Here is a 19440-nt window from a genome sequence, read left to right on the forward strand (position 1 = left end):
ATCAAAAAGATACATCTCAAAAAAAATTCCTAAAGCACAACATTTACCAATATTTAAATAATCCAGTTGAAACCTTGATTTTTTTTTTCCATGAAAAAATACACCCTAGACGGCTGCCTACACTGAGAGAGCGGAAGTGGTGGAGTTGGGGGAGGGGAGCAAGAAGGTCCGTTCAGTTAGAGCTTTGCAAGATTCATGTATATACAGCACCAGATCCTGTGACGTCAGCTCCCCTTGAGTCAGTCAGTACAGTTTGTGAGAAATGAACACATCAGAATTGCAGTATAAAATATGGCCATAAAAAAAACTTCTGTCTTCCAGTCCTATGCAGGCGCACCATGCAGGGTGGGTGGGGTTTCTGATGCTGGAGCTGCTCCGGCCAGGGGCTTCTCCTTCCCCGGCCCCGCCCCCTGGGTTCCACCTCCAGAGCCGGGTCACTTGCTTCCAGTGTGCCCTGTTGTCACAGTGGTGGGCCTGGGTCTCCTCTCAGCTCCGACTCCTGCGACCCCCGACGAAGAAGAAAGGAAACTACAGAGCGTGGAAGGTGCCAGACCTGCCAGGGACAGCAGACAATAATAAAAGTTACACTCCCTTCCCGGAAATATGCTGGGCTACAGGGATGAAACTTGCATCTAATTGCTAGGTGGGCGCTCTACTATCTACCCTCCCTCCGCCTCTGAGCTATACAGCCAGAGCCCAAACTTTCATTACCCTATCGGTAAATCTCTGCCCTGTGTTGAATTGTTTAATTCTCTGGTCCAACTTTTGGGTCCTTTTTTTTCCCCATTGTAATTACAATTGCTTTGTATTTGAAGGCAATGTACTATGTCAATCATGGCACATGTTATTTGAGGCCCCATTTATTGAGCACTTTCTATATACTCTTTGCTATACACTAGAATAGTATACCACTATCTATATATTAGGCTCTGGGATGGGTGTAGATTGTATACCATCATTATTAGGTCTTTCTTTTCTTTATTTTTTCATTATTTTAATTTGTATACACACACATGTCATGCTAGAGTATGTAGGTAACACATGTGTACATGTATGTTGGGGCCAGAGGCGAATCTCAGATATTTTTCAGCCACTCTATACCTTGCTTTTCTGTTAGTTTTTGAGACAGTTTAATGAGTTGGTTAGGCTGGCCAGCAAGCCCTAGCATCCGCCTGACTCCACTCGCCATGCTGGGATTGGGCACTCACACCATGCCTAGATGTTTTACATGGTTCTGTGAGTCAGTGGATGGCAAAACACTACCAGCTGAGAACAGATTACTTCTTACACAGCTCCACAAATTAGTCATATTTACTATGAAAAAAGATCTGTACCCCTTTCAGGTCCAAATTTATATTTCAGGAAGCATTTTGTGCCCCAGGTCCCTGAAAGGAGGATGTTCATGACTTTCATAAAATCTCCCCAAAGGCTCACGTTAGACAGTTTGGGCCTGTAGTTGTATGGTGAGCAGATCATGAAAGCCACATTCACTGGAGGATGAATCCACTGATGAGTTCAAAATTGGATTTACTGTTGAGATGTGGGACCTAGCTGAGGGAAGTGGATCATTGAAGGACATACCATTGTCCTAGATCTCTGCCCTCCTCTTGCCTGGCTGCCACGAGGCAACTCTGGACAGTAAGAACTGAAACTGTGGGCCAACGGTTCTTGTTATTCTGTAGAATGTCTCTCCCGGCTGTTTGGTCACAAAGACACTGTGGTGTACATGAGCTATTGTACAGCTTGGTATGCCCCGGGCCACTTTGTACTTGGATATTGAGAGAACCATAAAGATTAGGAGAGGTCCTACTGGGGAGGAGGAGGATGCTGAGGCTCAAACTCCTGGGCCTCCTTAACTTTGATTCATACTAGGTAAATGTTCTACCACCAAGTGACTTCCTACGCTTATATTTCTGAGATGGTTTTACAGGCTGGCCTTGAACTTGGAATCTCCTACCTTCAGAGTGCTGGGATTACTGACTGGTGTGTGTCTATACTCAGCCATGGGATGGCTCTTTAGCAAACAAGGGGACCCTTTTACTAAGCCAAATAGGAAGGTTTCATGATACCCAATGGTTGGGTTGGGAGTGGGTGCTGATGGGAACCTTTAAGGCAATGATTTTGAAGTGGAGAAGAATCATCAGCATGGTCTAGTGGAGATTACTATACACATAAAGACAGGGAGTAGAGAGAATTACAACAGTAAGTGTGCCTCAAGGAAGTCAGATGCCTTGTAAAGAGGAAGGGCAATACAAGAGCATCCCTGTTGCTTTTATCGCAAAGCCACTTTGGAGCATATGAATAAGTTCAAATACTCATCAACCTCATAAAACCAACAACAACAATAACAAAACCCAGACTATAGACATCAATGCACCCAGGCCATGAGGACTCTACCATAACTCACCAGTCTATACCACACAGTCCAGAGGGTGACTGAGCAATGAGGTAAATCAGAGGAAGGAGACAGACCTAGGGGTGCCCTGGCCTTATCTTTGGTGGTGTGTGATGCTTGTACCCTGGATGTCTTATCCACAGATGGAAATGATATCACCTAGTGTGGGTATTAAATGCTGATGATCTCCTAAGGTAGTCACTAACATTAAATGGGTTAGAATTGTTAGAACGTGGCGTGGCAAACCGTCGGTGCTCAGCTCTCTCTTGCCCAACCCGGACTCATCTCAAAAGCCCGCTGAAGAATTGCGGTTTTGCTACATACGCACAATCTTTTTGGCTGGCCAAACTGAGGTTGCTTGAGACACTTGCATTTGAACTGTCCAGGCTGCTGCCAAGCTGTAGCCTCCGCATATGTCTCACAACGGCCGTGGCATTGAACGCTTGCTGAAATGTAGGGAGAAGGACAAGAAGGTGGAAAGGAAGAGAAGGACAAATTATTTCAGCTAATTGGAAAACACTCCAAGATTGCTTGCTCCTGCTTATCCAGAAACCATAAACACTGCAAAGCTTCTCAGATACTCACGGGATGCTTTCAAGAGGAAATTTCTGTCATTCTTTTCAAACTTGACAAATTTATTTAAATCTCTTTCCCATCAAAATACATTTTTGGAGGTTAAAAATTCACTTGCCTCTGGCATAAACTTTTGTAACAATTTCAAAATAATATTCTATGTGATTTGCAAAACGGACTTTTAGAATCAAAAACATCTTAATATGTGGATATTTAAAAGTCGAGCCAAGGGGCTGTAGAGATGGCTCAGTGGTTAAGAGCACTGATTGCTCTTCCAGAGTTTCTGAGTTCAATTCCCAGCAACCACATGGTGGCTCATAACCATCTCTCAAGGGATCTGATGCCCTCTTTTGGTGCGTCTGAAGACAGCTACAGTATACTCATATACATAAAATAAACAAATCTTAAAAAAAAATAAAAGTAGAGTCTATTTTTCTGTAACTGGCACCTTGTTTTTGTTTGTTTGTTTTTTGAGACAGGGTTTCTTTGTGTAGCCTGACTGTCCTGGAATTTGCTCTATAGACCAGGCTGCCCTTGAACTCATAGAGATCACCTTTCTCTCTCTCCCGAGTGGTGGGTATAAAGGCATATACTAATTGTGCTTGGCTCAACAGAACTAATTTTGTTTATGTTGGTGCTCACAGCAAGTGAGGCAGCTTTTAATTACTGATGCTGATTAGAATACAGAGTTTAGGCAGTCGGTAGATGATCTTCAAGTTACAATGGTTTGAATTCATCATTTTTTTTTTTAAACCAGGAAACATCAATGAGCCCAGCCCTGGCTTTGTGTGCCCTTTTCCTTCATCACTTTAATACAAGCTGATTATTCGAGGTCCCAGCAAAGTAAGGGAGACAGGAGAACCGTGCTGTTTAAGGGATGGCAAAGAAGTAAGATCCTGTATAGCTGCTCTCTTTGAGCCACAGATGGGAATTGCTTGACCCTTCCTACACCGCGTGATATTCCATCCATGTCTTAATCAAGAATCACTAAAATGTATGTTGAGAGTTGGTTCAGTGGTTAGGAGCACTGGCTGCTCTGCCAGAGGACCTGGGTTCCATTGGCAGCACTTGCTCACAACTGTGACTGCATAGACAAACAGGAGACTCGCTTTCTCCAGAGGGGTTTAAACTCCCTGAGAATTTGGCAAACATAAAACAGGCACACCAAGGACTTACTCTCCATTTGCTCTTTGCAAAATTCTTCCGGATCTGGGCGCTGACAGACTCGTGAATGTTTTTGCTGAGGGCTGTGTCACCAGCAATCCTGAAACACAGGCAGAGAGACTTTTTCAAAAAACGCTTCTTAGGCTTGGGCCACAGAGTCCCAGGCTGCTTTCTCTGGGGGCTTCATCCCATCCAGGAGAAGTTGAGGCTGATGGAGGTGGCTGGCTGCTGCTCTTCTAGGATGTTTGGTTTCCCAGATGAATTGTCCTTAAGCCCATGCATGCCAAAGCCTGCTTCCTACAGTGCCTTCTGCCTTCTGCATCCTTCCCAGGATCCACCAGTGCCCTCTTGGCCCCTCCCTACCTGTTTTATGGTTGTCCTCTTTGAGCCCAGACTATGTGACATTAGACTCCATGGCAGTTTGGAAACCTGAGTTCATGCCCCTTGGGTTCACTCTTTCCCCCTAACCAGCATTAGCCCTTCAGGGGCTTCCTCTCTCTGACATCCACTCCTTAGCTGGCCCTGGCTTCCAGTGTCCTTGCAGACAAGGCTCCTAACACACACGAGTTTAGCTTAGCTAAGTCATTGCTTGGCTCATGTTCTAGAATGTTCCTCTGGCTTCCCAGCCCATGTCTATTCTCTATTCATGGTCATAGGTGCTCTTTATCAGAGCTCTTGGTTATTTCTAAGCTTTCTCCTCAGCTCCCTCCCACCCTTCTTTGTTTTGCATCTGGTTCTGCTTACAATCTCCTGCAGATCTGACAGGAATTCCCTAGCGTTGCACACAACACAGACCGTCCTTCGCCATGCAACCCTTCTCTACCCCAATACTGTCTTCTATATCTACGAGTTGGCTTTTCCTCCAGGTCACAGAAAATTTCCTTTAACTCTAAACCTAATTTGATTTCCTTCCAAAAATATTCAACTCTAGGTTGATTCTAAACCTTCTGATTTCCTTCCTAAAGTATTCAACTCTAGGTTGGTCTTTGATATCTATGAAAGAAGTTGTTGAATCTTGAGAAAGTTGCAGGGTGGGCTTCAGAATCCTGGACCACTCTTACCTACCAGATAGTACCGGCCATAGGAGAAAACTTTTCTTACCCCCGTCCTAAGCCTGGACTTCCCTGGACTGCCTTGGACTTAAAAAACAGGCTCATCACTTCAGAGTGTCATTGTCAATGGTCATAAGACATGAAAGGAACAAGCTCTGGGCTTGCTGGGACCAAGTCTCATCCTGCCTAGTCTTTCTTTCCCTATAGATTTGCCTATAGTCCAGAAACTAGACTGAGTCTGTGCCAGGCTGATATCCCAGTTCAAAGCAGCCTCCTCCTGCATCCCCACATGTATCCCCATCCCTTCCCAGAAGGGCTCAAAGGATGCTCGAAGATGAACTGAAATGAACCAAGTTTCCACTTTGAGCATCTCCCAGTTGTATCTCTTCCCCAGACACACATCAGCGAAACAGAAACAGCATCTGTGAGTGAGCAAATGGAGAAAACCAAGAACAAGCAGGTTCTGGGTCTTCAAGGTATCTTAACAAAGCTCCCATTGTTTCAGAATTCATAGGGATTCGTCCTCATATGCCACCTAAGGTGAATGTGTGGACACATGATCTCTCTCTCTCTCTCTCTCTCTCTCTCTCTCTCTCTCTCTCTCTCTCTCTCTCTCTCTCTCTCTCTCTCTCTCTCTCTGTGTACATGTGTGAAGACCAGAGGTGAACCTTGTGTAAAATCTCCTCTTAGGGGCTTCTTTTGTTTTTTCTTGTTTTGAAAGACAAGTTCTCTTACTTCATTCTTGGGCTACGCTAGCTGGCCACCAAGCTCCGGAGATCTTCCTGTCTCTTTCTGCAGCAGTGGCATTTCAGGCATAAACCACTATGCCTGGCAGGTCCTCACGCTTGAGCAACAAGCACTGTGTGAGCTGCGGTAGTCCCGTCCCACCAGCATCCTTCTGTACCATTTTTAGCAGTCCTGGTCTCAGAAAGTGATGTGAATTCCAACCAATCAGTGGCCATCTCTTTCTTGGAAACAACTGGGCCAAAATGATAGGAGGAGTACCGAATCGTCAGCAGGCCAGAGCTGGCTCCAAACTCAGACAGCTTGGGGAAAGTGGATCAAAGACTTGACTGTCACGTGCTTCTCTTCTCAGTAGCCTGCTCCCTGATACCCTGAACCCTGGGCCTACTGCCTGTGAACTGCTTCTCATGCCTCTTGGGTAGGTTATCACAGGCTAAGATGTAAGGACAATGCTAACTCTGCATTATTATAGGACTGTTTTTTTGCTCACTTCCCACAGCCTTCAGCTACACTGCGTATGGGTCAGAATCTACCTGACAGCAGGTGGCTCACTGGTCCTGCTAGAGAGTCTTCAAAGTGGCTGAAGTCCAAGTGTGCCATTTAATATACTATCACGGACAGCAGGGGGTATAAGAGGGGAGAGTTTCTCAGTGTGGGAGGATCGGGTCAGTCATTAGGCGTTTGTTGGGGCAAGAGGGAAGCACCTCTTTGTAACAGAAAGTTCTAATAAGACCCACGGGGTTTAATGGATGCTTCGGTATTTTCGTTTTATGTTAGAATGCTCCTTCATTTCTTCTCTGTTCCTGATATTTCACTTCTGACTCTCCTCTTCTTTAGAACCTTGTGCTTTTCCATGGTTATTTTATCTTTCTATGATTATTTTATAATCTTTCAAGGCCAACATTTTCCAAACCCAGCTTCAAATTGGGGCCTACTATCTATAAGCAGTTAAACCCTATTTGTTTACACCAATCATTGGTATTAGGCAGACTAACTCCTCCATAGCTAGAACAATCCCTTTGTGTGCAGGCACACGTGCACGTGTATATAGAAGCCAGAAGCCAATGTCTTTACTTTCTACCTTAGTTTTTGAAACAGCATCTCTCATTGGACCTGGGTCTTACCATCTCAACTAGACTAGTTGGTCAGTGAGCTCTGAGATGTACCTGTCTTCATTTGGCCAGCACTGGGATTATAGGCAGGTAAAACCTTGACAGAGATTTGTAATGCTGAGGGATTGAACTGGAGTCCTCATGCTGGTGTGTGTGTGTGTGTGTGTGTGTGTGTGTGTGTGTATGTGTGTGTTTCAGACACGTTTCCTCTCTCTGGTTCTGCCACTTAGTCAAACTTGGTTTGGTGATATCTGGTGTACCTCCCAACCAGTTTCTTGGACTACTTCCCAGTTTCCATGGCCAAGCAGAGTTAGTGGGTCTAGGACCTTACAGAGAGATGGAGTAATAGTCAGTATTCAGGGGTATGATGGTTAATTTTACATGCCAACTTGGCTGAGACAGGGCACCCCAATATTTGAACATATGCTAGTTTTTATGTTCTGGTGAAAGTATTTCTTAGATAACATAAGTACAATTGAATTAATTACATCGAATGGGCGGGCCTTATATACATCAGTTGAAGGGATCAGTTGGAGGAAAAAGGCAAGAGAGTATGCTTTAGATTCCAGTTGCTGCATTCACTGTTCCCTGGGTTTCTCTTCATAGTTTGGATTTCTTAGGACACCCCCCCCCACAATTATACAAACAGTTGTCTTAATTCTTTAAAATGAGTGTTTCTCAGGTCAATTGCCTTAATTTACTTGCCAACTAAGCCAGAGATAATCATTCAGGCCCATCTGACCTGGAAATGAGCCTCACTATTTCACACGTGAAACAGACATGAACTCCTATCCTACTGTTTGCCAGTCCCTGCACTCCGGCTGTCAGTGGACAGCTTGCATGCTCCTTATGAGATGCCAGCAGGAAAAAAAGGGGAAACCCCAAATGGGAGTGGGCTTAGAAATATCTGGTAAACGGCACAGACTAGCTTCTTCAAGGACCACTTTAGCAAGAGCCCTACTCTGTCTGGAGTGGCCTGTTCTGAGGTTTAGGAAAGCAGATGTACTTCCCAGGGGCTCTCTTCACCCCGGGTGGCTTGGATGAACAAGATGGAATAACATGAAGCTCTGGGTAATGAGTGAGTGTGTCAGGAGCAAGGCTTTGAGAGCTCAAAGCTGGTAAGGCTCCATTCCAGGCAGCCCTCCACCTCCTGCCGGTCACAGCTGGACACTCACTGTTCTTCCTCTGCCTGGGCAATTTTACCTTGTGTAGACAAGCACCACACAAAGGCAGGCAAACGTGGGACTTGGGTGATGCCTTCATCAAACGCTTGGGTTCTTATTTCCTGGTGCCTGGCTTCCTGAGAATTTTAAGTATGCAGTAAAGATGGAAGAGCTTGTCATGAACTTTCTGATTAGAAGACCCTGGATGGCAAAGCTCCTGAGCTTCTAAGGATGACTTTAAATCTTTGGTCCTAGCTTGACTTCTCTCTTCTGGGTGCCATACTTCTTCAGTGTGTAGCTACCCTGGCTCTTCAAATCCCATCATGGCTGGCTCCCCTTGCCCAAATCTGATTCGTCTCATGTAAGCCATACTCTACTTCTCACCCCAAGCCTCTCTCATGCCCTCTCCCCTCTCCATGCTGTACCTTCCCACCCCACATCCAAGACCCTAGCTTCCCTTCCCTGACCTTCTATCTTGTAACCAGACAAGGGATTTATGAATGTAAATCTATTCTATCTGGTGAAGCAGGAACCATGTAGGTGGGTTACAATGTCAAGATCAGCTTGGGCAGCTCAGAAAAGACCATGCGCCAATTTAATAAAATAAAACCAGGCTAGGGATACAGATTGGAGGTAGGTCGCCTGTCTAGCACAAATTAAACCCTGGGCTCACTTTCCAGTAGCAGAAACTGTAAACAGCAGTAGTAGCAGCAGCAAATACATAAGTAAAAATCTCATTACCCTGTCTAAACCCCATCAAGGCCCTAATGCATAAGGGCCAAGTTAAAATTTTTTAGGACAACAATAAAATAACAAGAGTTCATATAGGTCACAGATATGTCAGGTTCCAGGTGGTCTTGCCTGTTACATGTACTATTTTAGTTTGTCCCTTGAAAATCCCTTCAAGATATACATTATCATGTATGGTCCGGATTCTATGTGGGATTCCCAAAGGGTTCAGTGCTTAGCCACCTAGGTAAGTAAGAGATGTTGGAAGGCCAGATCCCCACTAATCCTCACCCCCGCTTCTCGCTTCATTGCCTGCCTGTCTCCTCTTCCTCTACAATATCAAGAAACACCAAGTGCTGTGGTTCAATCCTGGACATTTGGTGTTTAGAACTACTCTGGGCCCAGGTTACTTGTCATACTTGGAGCTCCACTCCATCCCATGCGTTGGGCAGCAACCATCTTCCAGTCAAGGGGAGACATTTTCCTCAGTTGTGTAGCCACTGTAAATAATGCCTCATCTACATTTACATAAGCAAACCTAACTAAACTTGTTAGCTCACCGTCTCTGTCTGTCTGTCTGTCTGTCTCTCTCTCTCTCACACAAAGAGGCATGCACATGTATACACATGCCTGTGTATGTGACAAGGCCATTGAAGGGGAACTGTGTGAAGGAGAGCAGAGGGAGAGGGAGGACAAGGGCAGGTTGTAGGGATGAATGTGATCTGAGTACATTATATTCACATACAAAATTCCACGGTGAAGCTTATTATCACACATAATATATGCTAAGGAAGCTTTTGTTAAAAAGAGCTGGAGAGATGGTTCAGTAGTTAAGAGCACACATTGCTCCTGCAGAGGACCTGGGTTTAGTTCCCAGGCAGAATCCAGCTCCACAGGGATCTGATGCCCCCTTCTGGCTGATATGAGCACCTCCACTCATATGTGTAAGTATACCCGAATGCAGATCCGCACACATACATATACTTAGAAACAACAAATCCTTAAAATATTTAAAACGTTTTTAAATGGAGAGAGCAAACTTTAAGCTGCCTTCTAAACTTTCTGCAGAGTAGGGATAGGTTATTGGAAGAGCATGAGGAAGCCAGGCAGTATAACACACATAATATATAATAAATAGTATAATCCCTCCTTCTCTGTAAGACAATCTCATGATGCCTTTAAAGGCTTATTGGATGTGACATAAAGAAAAATACTGTGTTGTTACCATATACATGGACCCAGTAAGTATTTTCATATACATGGACCTGCTATCTGAGGTTACTAAGTATCATCATATACATGGACCTACTATCTGAGGTTGCTAAATATCATTACATACATGGACCCACTATTCGAGGTTACTAAGTGCTATCATATACATGGACCCACTATTGGAAGTTACTAAGACACATCTCAGTGACGTCCAATCAGAAGTGTTCACCTTTCCCAAAAACACTTCCCTTGCTTCCCTTCCCTCTGCGGTTGTCCATCCTCTTTCTACAATGAAGAGCATTCATCATGGAGTCGGACATTTCTGGCTCCAGCTCCGGCTTTACCATCAGCTGGCTGTGGTGTCTTTACTCAGTTACTATTTCCTTGTCTCTGGAGTGAACAAAAAGCCTACCTCCCAGGGTTATTGTAGAGGAAAAAAAAAAAAAAAAAGGAGTGAATACTTTAAAGCCATCCCCAGAGATCCTGGAACACAAAAGAGACTCCACAAAAGCAGAGCAGGAGTGTTGAATTAAAATGCTGTGAAACTGGGTTAGCACAGAGCTTCTAAGCGGGTCCCTTGCAGAGGGCTAATGGTCTGGAGGAAGTGCTGTGAAAGAGGACAGGCCAAGTACAGGACAGTTCTCTATAATGTGTGTGTGTGTGTGTGTGTGTGTGTGCATGAGTGTGTGCGTGAGTAAAGCCAAAGCCTTGTACATACTAGGCAAGGGATCTACCACTGAGCCCCCACCCCCACCCCACCCCACCCCACCCCCGGCCTCTATGTTTGTTATACTGGGCATTATAGTTTACATGTTAAATATGTTCAAAGGTCTCTGTGTTAAGAGTTTAGTCCTTAGCTTGGCATTATTGGGAGGTGATGAAATCTTCATGAGGTTGGACCTAATGAGAGATTTTCAGGTCATGGAGGTGTCCTTGAAAAGACTGTGGCATATTGTGTTCTCTTTCTCCAGTTTCCTTACTACCAGGAGGTGGACTTCTTGCTCCACTGTGGATTCCCACTGCTGGCCGGAGGCCCTGCCACAGCAGCACCACCTGAAACCTCCAAAACTGTGAGCCTCGAGACCTTCTGTCCTACATTCACCGGAGGTGGTTGTTATAGCAACAGAAACCTGACTAGCCCACTGGTTATCTTTCTCTACTCAGGTACTTGTTTCCAGTGGGTGCTCACGGGTCCGTAACGAAGCAGACCTGTGCTCCGTCTGGATGTACGAATCTCTATGTGTGTTAGCTCCCCCATCTTTTACATTAAGTCAGTAAATTAGTGATGATACTCCCAATTAAAAGTGGGAAAGTTGAGACATAGCAAGCCAAGCATAAACCCAACGTGATGCTAGCTGTCAGTGAACTTGGGTTCCACCCTCGTGACACAGACATGCACTGATAACATGTGAGATGCCATAGAATATCATCGAGCCCCTTTACAGTTAAAGAAACACTAACTGGATAAAGAAATCACCTGAGAGAGAAATTAGATATAACTGCTGCCAAGGAATAGAGACCATCCAATACTAATGCCTCACTGGGCATTCTCCTTTGGCAAAAGCGCATCTATAGCCTTCTGAGTGTATCCGAGACTGCATCCTGGGGGCATCAAAATGTGCCAACACTGGCTCGGGAGATGAGACGTGCAGGGTGAGATGGAGTGAACACCTGCGTGTTTTCATGAATAAGAGGAGTCAATAGAAAGTCTACTTCGGGGGCAAGAGGCTCGGCGCTCACAGAGGCCATCTTGCTTACCATGGGTGTCGAGCTGCCTGCTCACACGTGTATCTTTTGCTCGGGTCTTTCTCCATCAGATTCCGAATGAAGTCTTTCGCTGTTTAAAAAGAAAGCAGAGGGAACAGAATCGCTTTGAGGTTTGCAGTAGGATGACTGGACACGCTTGTGTTTTAAGCATGTGTACCATTAAAAATATGAGACAGGCTTTCTACCGTCTCTATTGTACCCTGAACACAAAAGACACTAGTACTCAGATAAAAGCAGAGCCATGGCTGGCAACCCAAGGGGGACCCAGTGAATGAGGCAGTGGCAGAGCCAGGCTGGGACCCTGACTTCCAGATCTAAGTTCTTTTCCATTAGCTACTAAGGATGCCTTTGGTTTGGAGAGTAAAGGAAATAATCTTCATAGTTGCATGCAAAGCATCCTTAGAGAGATGCTTTGGGGACACCCCCTGAATGTGTTATAGACATCACTTGTTCCAGTGAGCTTACTGAGGGGTTGCAAAGCCACCAGGTCATGGTGCTGTGTTGGGAACATGCAGGGTAGCATCTGCATTATACTTGAGCTGTTATCCCAGAGACTTGGAAGCTAGAAAGCAACAGCTAGATGTGTCCTCAGGCTTGGTTTCCATGGACAGGACAAAGCTCAGAAAGGGTCAGCAGGAATGGGAGGGAGAGGACCACAGAACCCAAAGCTGATACCACATGCAGGCTTGGACCCTGTTGTCCTGAAAGGCGTGGGAGCTTGCTACAGCTCAGCTTCTGGAGGAAGCCTCTGGCTTCTAAGCTCAGAAGTTCAATATTCCTTTTGAGGTCTGTCTGAGCAACCTGGAGAATGGCCTTCTGCACCCAGGATTTGGAAGGCTGAGGAAGCAGGTATGGGGACTCCAATTTGGAGCAAATTACACAAATAAGAATGATCTGGGTGAACAGATTAACAGAGCATGCTATTAATCTCGCTTCTTCCTTCTATGGTTCTTGCCACTTCACCTAGGCTTGGCTTTGGTGTTTATCCCCTAGGAAGGTTGCTGATCTTCTCTAGAAGTATTTCAGTGTGGTTCACTGTGGTCTAAATGTGGGCTCTAGACTATAAAATTACGACTTCAGCCCAGAAAGGCCCATTGTGCAAACCACGACTGCTCTATGCCCAGATGTTTTGCCAGGGACATGTGACTTCACAAATACAGTCTTGTCATAAAATAGTAGGCTCCAGGAAAACAGGTTTATAATCCCAGCTCTGCTATATACTGACTCCATAAAATAAGGCAGGCTATTTTATTTACCACTGGGGCCTAAGTTTCCATTATTGGTCATATATAAATAATATAAATGCCCATCTCCCAGGTCATCCTGAGGACTGGGTATGTGAGTGCAAATCCAGGCTTCTAACACTCAGCTCCTACTTGGTACCCATCCAGTGCAAGCCAATAATATTTTAGCCTTTGAGCATCCATATCAGAAAGAGGCAGATAAGCATCTATGGTTTTATGTAGTGAGCCTGTCCTCCAAGTCAAGCACAAAGATGTAGCTCACAAAGCTTACACACAGACAGAATGCTTGTGAAGACCACAGTGCTTTTGCTGAGATCCTTACTCCCACGATTGAGGGCATCTGAAGTGGGCCTTTGGGAAGTGCCTAGGGTCCTGTAGGCGGGGCTCTCACAAAAGACAGGAGTGTTCTTATGTAAGAGAAGGCCTTGACTCCCCCTTGATGTGCAAACACACCAGGAGACAGCTGCCTATGAATTAGAAAGCAGGCCCTCAACAGACATGCAGGGGACTTGATCCAGTACTTCCAGCCTTCAAAACTGTGTAAAATAAATGGTTGGTATTTAAGCTACACAACCCATGGTATTTTATTACAGTAACCCCAGCAGAAGACAGAAGCCTCAGGACTATTCTGAGCCCCAGGGTCCTTGAACCTCTCCGTTGGGTTGTCAGGATATAAAGGCCATGGGACCACCCACCAGAGTCAGAGATATCATCCCAGTAGGGGGAGTCAAACTCATATTCTGCCTTGAGGATCTGTTCAAACAGCTTCGAGTCATTTTCATCGTAAAAAGGAGGGTAGCCACAGAGCCTGCAAGACAAGAGTGAGTAAAAAGTGAGTGTGAGCACAGCCGCTGTGCTGGGTCTAGACTTGGAGCACATGATTCATCAATCAAATTGAGGGAAATCACACTGAATGTGCTGAAGACAGATCTCACCAAAGGACTCACACCCTGTATACATTAACATGCCACACAAGTGAAAATATGACTCCCTTAACAGCAAAAAGACAAACTCCCTTCATGACAAGAGGCACAAACACGCACCCATAAGTCCACCATATTTGTATTCATTTGTGTGTGTGTATGATGTATTTGTAAGGCCACACATGTATCATAGTGTGTGTGTGGTAGTTAGAAGACAACACTTTGGTACTGCTTCTTACCTTCTGCCTCTCTATGGTTCCTAGGGGTGGAACTAAGGCCACCACACTTACACAACAAACACTTTTACCTACTGAACCATCTTGCCACCCTCTGTAACACAACATTAACTAGAATCCCACTAACCACAGAAAATCAGCAGGCAGTGTGGATATTGTGAATCGTGTCTGTAACACTGTCTTCAGTTGACAGGCTGGTGAACAAACAAAAAGCGTTTGACAGGCATTTCTGGATGCTTTCGGGTTCATCCTACTTAGGAAATTGCTAAAGGAAGAAGAGGAAATTTTACAACCCCGATACCATATTGCTAGATTGCATCTATGCATCCCACAAATAGGAACCAGGAATGCTACCATCTTGCCCGTCGCAAGCATCAGTCATTCCTCCACAGGAGGCAGCTCAAGTTACCACACTGTAGAATCACGGTGCCCTGGCCAAGGTACCATTGGGGCCATTTCACAGACAACTTCTTAATGGCCCAACTAAGATGCTGCTGGCGATAAATTAGAGTTCTGGAGAGACCAAGGGTCATCTGACAACCATGGCAAGAGCTGTCACATCAATTAAATCCAACCACCATAAGTCAGTAGTCATTGACAGTGTGGTTCTGGGGCTGACCATGTAGCGCAGAGGGAGAGCACACGCTTAGCAACTGAGAAAGTAACAAATGAAATACACATCAATTAAAATTTAGAGAGCCATGCTTTCTCCTTCCAGTCCTGCCCTCAGTTCTAATGTTCCCTTTACTATCAGTAAATACTTCCATGCCAGTATATATTTTCTTGTACATACTGTTTTTGAGCCACATGGTTCTTTTATGACACCTTTCTTCTAGTTTGTTTGATCAGTTAAAACTGATTAGGAAAGGCCCACCACTTGCCTGGAGCCCATGTGGGGCCAGGGTGGAAGAACCATATACAGCCTGAAAGAGTGGGATCAAGGCAGTGAGTGACCCCAGAGCAGAAGCAAGCAGTACTCGGCTCCAGAAGGCCCAAGAGCAAGATTCCATGTTGCAGATCCGGCTTCCCGGACCAGAACGCAGCAGCCACGGTGGGAGGGCTGACCCTAAGCCAAGCTTCTTCTTCCCACATGATTCAATATTATTCCAAACATAGCAACAGCCTAGAGACCAGTTTAATGAGGACAAATGAGAAGACATCCATAGGATTAGGCTGGCGGTACCTAACAAACACAATAAAGGTCCAGCCATTCTTCATTTGTCCCACCAACAGTGGCACAGCTGCAGCCGGCTGCAGAAGGGAGCGGGGGATGGGGGGAGATGACAGTTGTCAAGGCCGAGAAGATTCTACATCATCTAACTCACAAGTGTGTTTTAGAGGCGGGATGCCTGGACATTTTCATTTGTAAAGATCTGCTGTGCTAGGCAAAGTGAAGCAGCCAGCACCTCGGAAACCACCAAGTGCATACTTCACTGCCCAGGGAAACCCCGGGGCCACAGAGAGATGGATATGTAAATGTTTCCCACAGTGAGGACTTGGGAAAAATAAAATGTTTGCATTAGGAAAAGCCGACAGAGCAAAATGTTTGCTTGTCTTGGGAAAAGCTGACATGTTGGATATGTGAGCTTTTTGTTTGTTAACAAGTATGTTTTGCTTTATGGTCTGGCTTTCTCTTTAAGGGAAAAATGCTAAAAAACTTCAAGAAGAATTTTTTTTCTCACACCAATGTTCTTAATGTATATTCTCATTTCTTTTCATCTTAGATTTATTTCCTTTCTCTTTTTGCCCAGAGGACTGTTCTTGCAGGTGTGCTGAGGACCCAAGAGAAGAAAGTGAGCCTGTCTTGGGACCTTGAGTTAAAGTTAAGGAAAAGATAGCTGAGGACCTGGCTCAGGGGGTAAAGTGCTTGCCACACAAACATGGTGACCTTGTTTGAACTCCTGGAACTTGCAGAAAAGCTGGATGCGGAAGCCTGACTGCCTGTGGCCCCAGCACCCCAGTCTTCCTGTGGATAAATGCCAGAGGCTGTACTGCGCTCAGCCACTATTCCCAATGTCTTCCGTCGGCCCTTGTACAGCCGTCTGGGACAAGGCTAATCTGAGTAGACACATGAATAAAGGGCAGCATTGTGGATGGAGTTCAGTGGGTGCCAGAGGAGGAAGAGCACAGCAGGGTGGCTGAAGGAGGAGTGGAATCAGAAATAGGTGTCTGGTACCCTAGGCTTTATTAGTTTGGCTCTTGGGTTTATGTTTCTAGAAGGAAGGCTGTTTTTCTTCTCCTGGGAAAATATTCTATTAGTGTCTAGCCCCTCAACTCTCTATATCTAAGGGTGTTCGGAGCCCAGCAGCAACAAAGTCCAGGGTAACAAAGATCACACCATCCCTAAATATAGTCCTTATAGTATGTATTTTCTTTAAAAGATACATTTTATCCATATGAGTACACTGTCTTCAGACACACCAGAAGAGGGCATCAGATTCCATTACAGATGGCTGTGAGCCACCACATGGTTGCTGAGATTTGAACTCAGGACCTTTGGAAAAGCAGTTGGTGCTCCTAACCACTGAGCCATCTCTCCAGCCCCCAAGCACATACATTTTAAAGTGAACCAGTTAGCAGTACACAAGCCTAACCCTTCTGACTCCAGGTCTCTGTTCTTTTCTCTTGGCCTTCATCAGTAAAGAAGATTTGAGAACTGAACCTCTTACTTCAGCTTTTGAACTCTGTGTAGGTCAGTTGGCTTCTACCCACCCAACACCCCCACCTGCAAGAAGCACTCTAGAATGTGACTCTACCGTGCCACCTCCCCCGATACCCATCTCATTCTTTCTGGGGTGTGTTCAACAAGACACTGCAGGATACTTTCCTGCACGTAGAACACTTATTGTATCAGGGCTAATGGAACGTTGTAAATATTGTCCAGGCTGCCCTTTGCTTGGCTCTGCTACGCCTTTGAAAACTAGCTCATGTATAAGGTTAAGATCTCACTTCTTTCTGGCAAGGAACCCGATAACATGCAGTTGCTTCAGTGGACAGGGCTCCATGATGGATATCATATCCTCTCTGGGCATAGCTCTGATCTGGCCACATGTTTCTAGAGCATGGCCTTCTCTTTGCTTCTAGATTGTCAGGGTCTGGGCCATGGTGTACCTGGAGGGTATTCCAGATAGATGCTTGGACACATGGCTATGCTCTAGAAGAAGGGGCTGTCTTGTTGGCTGTGGAACCTCTGTGGCTGGGCTTGGAAGCAGAGACAAAGTCTTAGGGTACAGGAGAGCTAACCACTGCTCTATCCCAGAGGAACCAGAGAGATCCCAAAATACCCACTCAACATGACCCTGTCTGGATACTCCATTTGCAGGAGGTGCTAAAACAACAATACTCCAGGCTAGAGGAACTTAATGCACAAGCCCACCTCTGAGGGCAAATGGTCTGGCTTTGTGGAGACTAGAGTGCGGTTTAGACTTTCCAAATGAAACTCCTGGCCATAGACCCTGACTGTTAAGAAAGTTTTCTGTGGAGAAGGATGTTCACATAAATGAATGTGAAAATCAGCAGTGAGTGGCCAGCTGTGGCTGATCTGGCAGCATGACATTTTTCTTGGAAACCAAAAGGCTATAATAACATAGGAGCTCCCGTCAAGATACCCATGAGCTCAACGTGGTCATTATCCTGCATTAAGTTATGTTCTTTGGATTGTTTACTCTTGGTCATGGATCTACATACCTGTCTGCCAACTGGATGTTTGAGTCATGGCCAGTAGCTACTTCTTTGCCCCTTTGTCCACAGCCCACCTATGTTTTAGATTACCTCTTATACCCCTTAAATTATGTACTTTAGGTCTGTTGCTCTATATACCTTTTGATACCAGAGAGGCCTACTCAGAGGACAGAAAGAAGTGGGGATCAGAAATAGTGGAGGAACAGAATCAGCCATGCCCGATGCTTGCCTATGCAGGGGGTAGATTTAAATTTTTTTTAAATGTACTTTACATTCTTGTGGTAAGAACATTTGATGTGAGAGTTCTCTCTTAATATTTAAGGGAACAACAAAGTTTTGTAGACTGTGTCTTTTTGGGTATAACAGTGTCTCCCTGTAGTGATTTGAATATAAAATATCACCCAGAGGTGCATATGTTTGAACAGTTGGCTCCCAGCTGGTGGTGTCATTTGCAAAGTTCTGGTACCTTTAGGGGATAGAGCTTCATTGAAGGAAGAGGCCCACTGGGGTTGGGTCTTGGAGTTTTATGGTTCAGCCCTGTTTCCTCTCTGATTCTTTGCTTCCTGGCTGAAATATAATATAGCTAGCAACTCTCTCCCCTGTCAACAATACCTTCTCCAAATTGTAAGCCCAAAACAAACCCATTGTCCTTTAATGGCTTCTTGTCAGCTATTTGGCCACAGCAACAAGATCAATATATTCCCTAAGAGGCTCCTATGTTGAAGGCTTTTTCCTAAGATGGTGGCCCAATTGGCAGGTGGGTGGATCGTTAAGGAGTTAACTTCATCATTGAGATCATAGATTGAGGTATTCATAGCTGAATGGGCACCCAAGAGGTGGTTGTAGGAAGCAAGTCACTAGGGGCAGGCCTTTCAAGGTACATCCTGTCCCTAGCTTGGTCACCTCCATCTCTGATTCCCATTTTCTGTAAATGTCTCCAGAAGATTGTTTGGGATCCATAGAATGCATGTTTGGATGGGGTACTAGAATTCAAATTACCTCATAAGTAAAGAATAGGAACTGGGCAAGAAGAATAGCAAGGGGTTTCGTCTCTCAGAATGTGCCAGAAAGTTCTCACATGAGCAAAAATGGTATCTTTTCATTTCCATTTGCTGTAGTACCTGGCCCTCCTTTTTTGCCTTCTGACCCACAGTGAACACAGGCTGTGGCCATCACTGTCCACAAACTCCTGCTCTTGTACCATATCTACCTTGTCTCAGCATAGGCTCCTTTGGGGTCAGAAGATACAGGACTATGGGTCAGGCACTCCTCTGGCCATTACCAAATGCTCACTGGGTATCAACTGTTTCCAGGCATGGAAGAAAATGGCCAGGGTGCCTACTGTTATGGTATCAAATTATAGTTGGGAACAGATGGTTGACATTAAATTTATCATGAAGAGGAAGAAGGAAAACTAGACTTGAAAGGTTAATTTAGAGCTGGTC

At 45.2% G+C, this 19440-nt stretch overlaps 1 protein-coding gene across 4 annotated transcripts in view; it reads right to left on the reverse strand.

The window, feature by feature from the left end:
• Nucleotides 1-434: 434 nt before the first annotated feature.
• CAMK1D (calcium/calmodulin dependent protein kinase ID) overlaps nt 435-19440 on the reverse strand; it is a gene marked incomplete at both ends in the record, with an annotated part of 371434 nt that continues 352428 nt past the window's right edge. For 2 of the 4 annotated variants that reach the window (XM_080918577.1, XM_080918578.1), the window contains 5 exons: nt 435-553; nt 2724-2841; nt 4145-4232; nt 11903-11981; nt 13851-13963. In XM_080918577.1, coding sequence (XP_080774703.1) covers nt 435-553; nt 2724-2841; nt 4145-4232; nt 11903-11981; nt 13851-13963 — 517 coding nt within the window. The remainder of the gene's footprint in view (nt 554-2723; nt 2842-4144; nt 4233-11902; nt 11982-13850; nt 13964-19440) is intronic. The other 2 variants (XM_080918580.1, XM_080918579.1) reach the window with 1 other exon arrangement.

This window comes from Micromys minutus (assembly GCF_963924665.1).
Source record: "Micromys minutus genome assembly, chromosome: 6".
Lineage (NCBI taxonomy): Eukaryota > Metazoa > Chordata > Mammalia > Rodentia > Muridae > Micromys > Micromys minutus.